The sequence below is a fragment of the Helianthus annuus genome, chromosome 10 (genome assembly GCF_002127325.2).
Source record: "Helianthus annuus cultivar XRQ/B chromosome 10, HanXRQr2.0-SUNRISE, whole genome shotgun sequence".
Classification (NCBI taxonomy): Eukaryota; Viridiplantae; Streptophyta; class Magnoliopsida; order Asterales; family Asteraceae; genus Helianthus; species Helianthus annuus.
In genome coordinates, this window is record NC_035442.2 from 101,835,892 (window position 1) to 101,839,974 (window position 4,083).

General features: G+C 36.9%; 1 protein-coding gene across 1 annotated transcript; it reads left to right on the top strand.

The window, feature by feature from the left end:
- Positions 1-996: 996 nt before the first annotated feature.
- On the top strand, positions 997-3,746 carry LOC110885222 (C-factor). The gene is made up of 6 exons (XM_022132910.2): positions 997-1,292; positions 1,970-2,122; positions 2,508-2,601; positions 2,700-2,782; positions 2,896-3,049; positions 3,189-3,746. The coding sequence occupies exons 1-6, from the start codon at positions 1,137-1,139 to the stop codon at positions 3,422-3,424; spliced, it is 876 nt and encodes a 291-aa protein (XP_021988602.1). The 5' UTR covers positions 997-1,136; the 3' UTR covers positions 3,425-3,746.
- Positions 3,747-4,083: the final 337 nt, after the last annotated feature.

Consider the following 4,083-nt stretch of genomic DNA (forward strand, 5'->3'; position numbering starts at 1 on the left):
TTACTCTATCTAGAAGCCTAATCACACAATTAAACAACAATGTAGGCAAATAATTAAAACAATCATACGAATCAAACTTTAATTTCATCGAATTGAAAGAAACCCAAAAAAAACCCTAGTTTCAGAAAACCCACCAAAAAGAAAAAAAATCAACACGACACACTAAATTCGAATAACTGAAACACACATACAACCTCGATGTAAGAAACTAACAAACAATGTAAGCACAAATGCTAGTATAACTTGAAAACAATTTATGATGGAATGTAGAGAGAGAGAGAAGAAAGAGAACAATCCTTTTCTTCCAGCCATGAGGTGTAGGAAGCACCATGGAAACAACTTCTTTGTTCAGACAAGAGCTCGCCATTTTTCAGAGAAAAAAAACCCTAAAAAACCATAGAACTCTGTAATGGGGAAAGATAGACGTATGTGTCAATGTGTCAAAGTATCACAAATCAAAAATTGTAGCAAAATGGGTCATGTACCAACACCATGAGGATTTTGAAATATTGGAATCTCTGAGGGGATTTGAACACGGAAAGTGAGAGCAGATCATGAATCTTTGAGAGGGAGGGAGGGGGAAAGATTGAGAAGATGGATTTGAATTTTGAAAAAGCTGTAAAAAGTATTGATTGTAGGAGAAAAAGGGAAGGTGAGTATCATGATCTGTGTGAAGTAATGGACGGTGGGATCATGATCCGTGTGAAATAATGTGTGTTTTCAGGTGCTTAATTATATGTGCATGTTGCTTTAAAGTATTGTACGTGTTGAAAAAATAACAAATGACCATTACTCCTTTTCGAATATGCATTATATATTTTGTATTGATAAACCTCGATCAACTATCATGTTGGCTATGAATAGAGGTGCACAAATTGGGTTTGGTTCGAGATGGTCAACAGAAAGTCAAGACGAGTTTGAGCAAAAAAATAAAAAATTCTTGAGCAAAAGCATACCTAAAAAATACACGTAAACCGCATCCGTGCCATTTCCTTTGTCATCAACCGAATGGTGCAAATCAATCCACATCAACCAACACACACAGACATGAATTCACCATCCACAACCCGACGCTGTTTCGTCACAATAATAAATCCACTCCGTCGTATCTGCAACCCATCACCAATATATGCAAAATGAAGCTTCATCTTCTCAATCGATGCGTATTCTCCACTCCAAACGTTACATCCATCATCAAATCACAAGCATCTTCGTTTTCCTCATCTGCATCCAAACACGAAGCTCCTGTTTCCTTGGTGCAGGGAGCTTCTAGAGGCCTAGGGCTTGAATTCGTAAGCGTTTATACAAACATAAGGTTTTATACACTCAATTGTTGTTGTAACTAGGATTTAGTTCACTAATGGATAACACAACAAATCTTTTAATAAATTTTACCAGTTGAATTCGTTCGTGTTTTTGAAATTTTGATTTCGAATCGGATTTCATAATTAACCGTAAATGTACTTCGGATCGTCAAGCATTGTAGACTTGTAGTTGTTCTATCCGTTATAAGAGTTAAAGGATCTGGAATTTGAAGGTAGTAGATTGAAATCGTTTCGTAGAATGTGATTAAGACAGCAAACATTTTGCATATTATAACTGATTCTGTTTTGAATTCGAATTTGACTGAAATGTCACTGTTTATCTCTTATTTTTAATCGGCTGGAGTACTGGCTTTAAACCTAGAATTTCAATATTTACACTCATTGCTTTTGTAAATCGGATATTCATGATTTACCGTAATTGTACTTTTGTTTTCGCCATGGAGTTCTTCCAATCATCAAGCATTGTAGTTGTTCCATTCGTTAGAAGGTTTAATGGAAATTCGCTTCAAATCTCTTTAGAATGTGGTTAACACAGCAAACTTTTTGCATATTACAAGTGGTTATGTTTTGAATTTCAAATTTGACTGAGATGCCAATGTTTATCTCTTCTGAATACCCAGAACTTTAATTTGTGTGGTTTACAGGTCAAGCAATTGCTGGAGAGAAATTCTCGAGAACATGTAGTTGCTACATGCCGGAATCCGAATGATGCAGCAGGATTAATTGAGTTAAAAAACAGATTTGCAGAGAGACTGCATATTCAAAGGTTGGATCTTACAATTGAAAGCACAATAGAGGTTACTTCTTGTCACTTGTCCTTTAACCGGTCTGCTAGAATAAACTGTAGAAGAAGAATCAATATGAACATATAACATAACTATATATAATTAAGTGTTGACGGGCTGTAAACGGGTTAGATTGGTCATAAATGGGTGAGGATAAATGGTTAAAAGGGTTGACGGATTGACCTTACATTTGTTTCCATTCCAAATTTGAACGGGTTAACAGGTTGACATGTTTAATTAAACGGGTTATAAGGCAACCTGAACACAACCCGTTTAGTTAGACATGACAACCTAAAACTTGATTATTTTTGTATCATGATCGTCTTTCGTGTTGTGTCGCGTCAGGAATTGCACCTCTAGTATGAACCGACAAAGAACTAACATAATATCATGTCAGGACTCTGCAAAGGCAATACGTGAGCGGTATGGCTACTTAAATCTTCTTGTTAATGCGTCTGGCATTCTTTCTATACCTGATATATTACAACCAGGTATGTATAGTTATGTCCAATCTTCATCATCAGTAATTCATAGTATTTTCTTCAATTTCATTTGGCATACTTGATTTTTTTTATAATCTTGGAGACAGAAACAACACTGACCAAAGTAGAGAGATCGTCATTGCTGCTTGCTTACGATGTAAACGCAGTCGGTCCTATTTTGGTGACCAAGGTAACATTAGACTGGTTCAGGAAAAAGTTCTGTTTTTTAAAGAACTTATATAGTTTTATTTTGGATTTAATATTTTGTAAATGACAAAGATGAATGCTGGTTACAAAATGCAGCATATGTGGCCTTTGTTAAAGGTTGGAGGTGGCCCTGGAACCGAAAGAGATGTTGCTGTTGTGGCTAACGTAAGTGCCAGGGTTGGCTCAATTGGTGACAACCGTTTAGGTGGATGGCATTCATATCGAGCATCCAAGACTGCGCTTAACCAGTGTAAGAACATTTATTTAGAATCCGACATTGCAACATGAGCAGGTTAGGCGGGTTGGGTAACTGGTCAAAATAAGTAGTTTTTGGTGCAGTCAAAACGGGTCGGACCTGACTGTAATGTCTGTATTGTTGATATGTGCAGTGACCAAGTGTGTTGCTGTAGAGTTAGCGCGAAAGAAGGATCCGGTAATATGCATTCTATTGCACCCTGGAACGGTGGACACGGATCTTTCTAGACCGTTTCAAAAGAATGTTCCAAAAGACAAGCTGTTCACCAAAGAATTCTCGGTGCAAAAGCTCTTGAGCATTATTGAGAGCAGCAAAAGGCATGATAATGGCAAATTCTTCGCTTGGGATGGTCAAGAAATTCCTTGGTGATTGGGGGAGTAACGTATGAATATGACATGGCTCGTTTAGGTCCGGTTTCTCTGGACCGGGTGAGGCCATGTCTAGAGTATTACTCGGTTCGTGTGTGACACACTGATAAGCAGGCGAGAGTGTTGTAGCGTTTTGTGTTTGTCAGAATTTACAGATACATGTCAAAGTCATGGAATACAGATCCTTCATGTGGTTTATAGTGGTGTAATAGCCTGAGCTTCACTCTATCATTTAAACTTGAGTGTATTTCAAGGATTGTTCTTTATTTTCATACCCATTTTCAGGCGCTGTCCTTTATGTTTAAAATTGACGAGTTTTGTTCTTTGTGTTTTAATATCATATACGTTTTGTCCTTTAGGCCTAACCCAGTTAGTTTTTTCAGTTAAATTTGATCATGTGCTTTGCACGTGAGGGCATTTTTGTCAATTCAAAGGTTGTAGAAGCTTTGAGCTGTAACTCTACCTTTGAACTTACCTTTGAATTGACAAAAATGCCCTCATGTGCAAAGCACATGAACCAATTTAACTGAAAAAACAAACTGGGTTAGGCATAAAGGACAAAACGTGTATGATATGAAAACTTAAAACAAAAATCGTCAATTTTGAACATAAATGACAGCGCCTGAAAACAGGTATAAAGATAAAAGGACAATTCTTGAA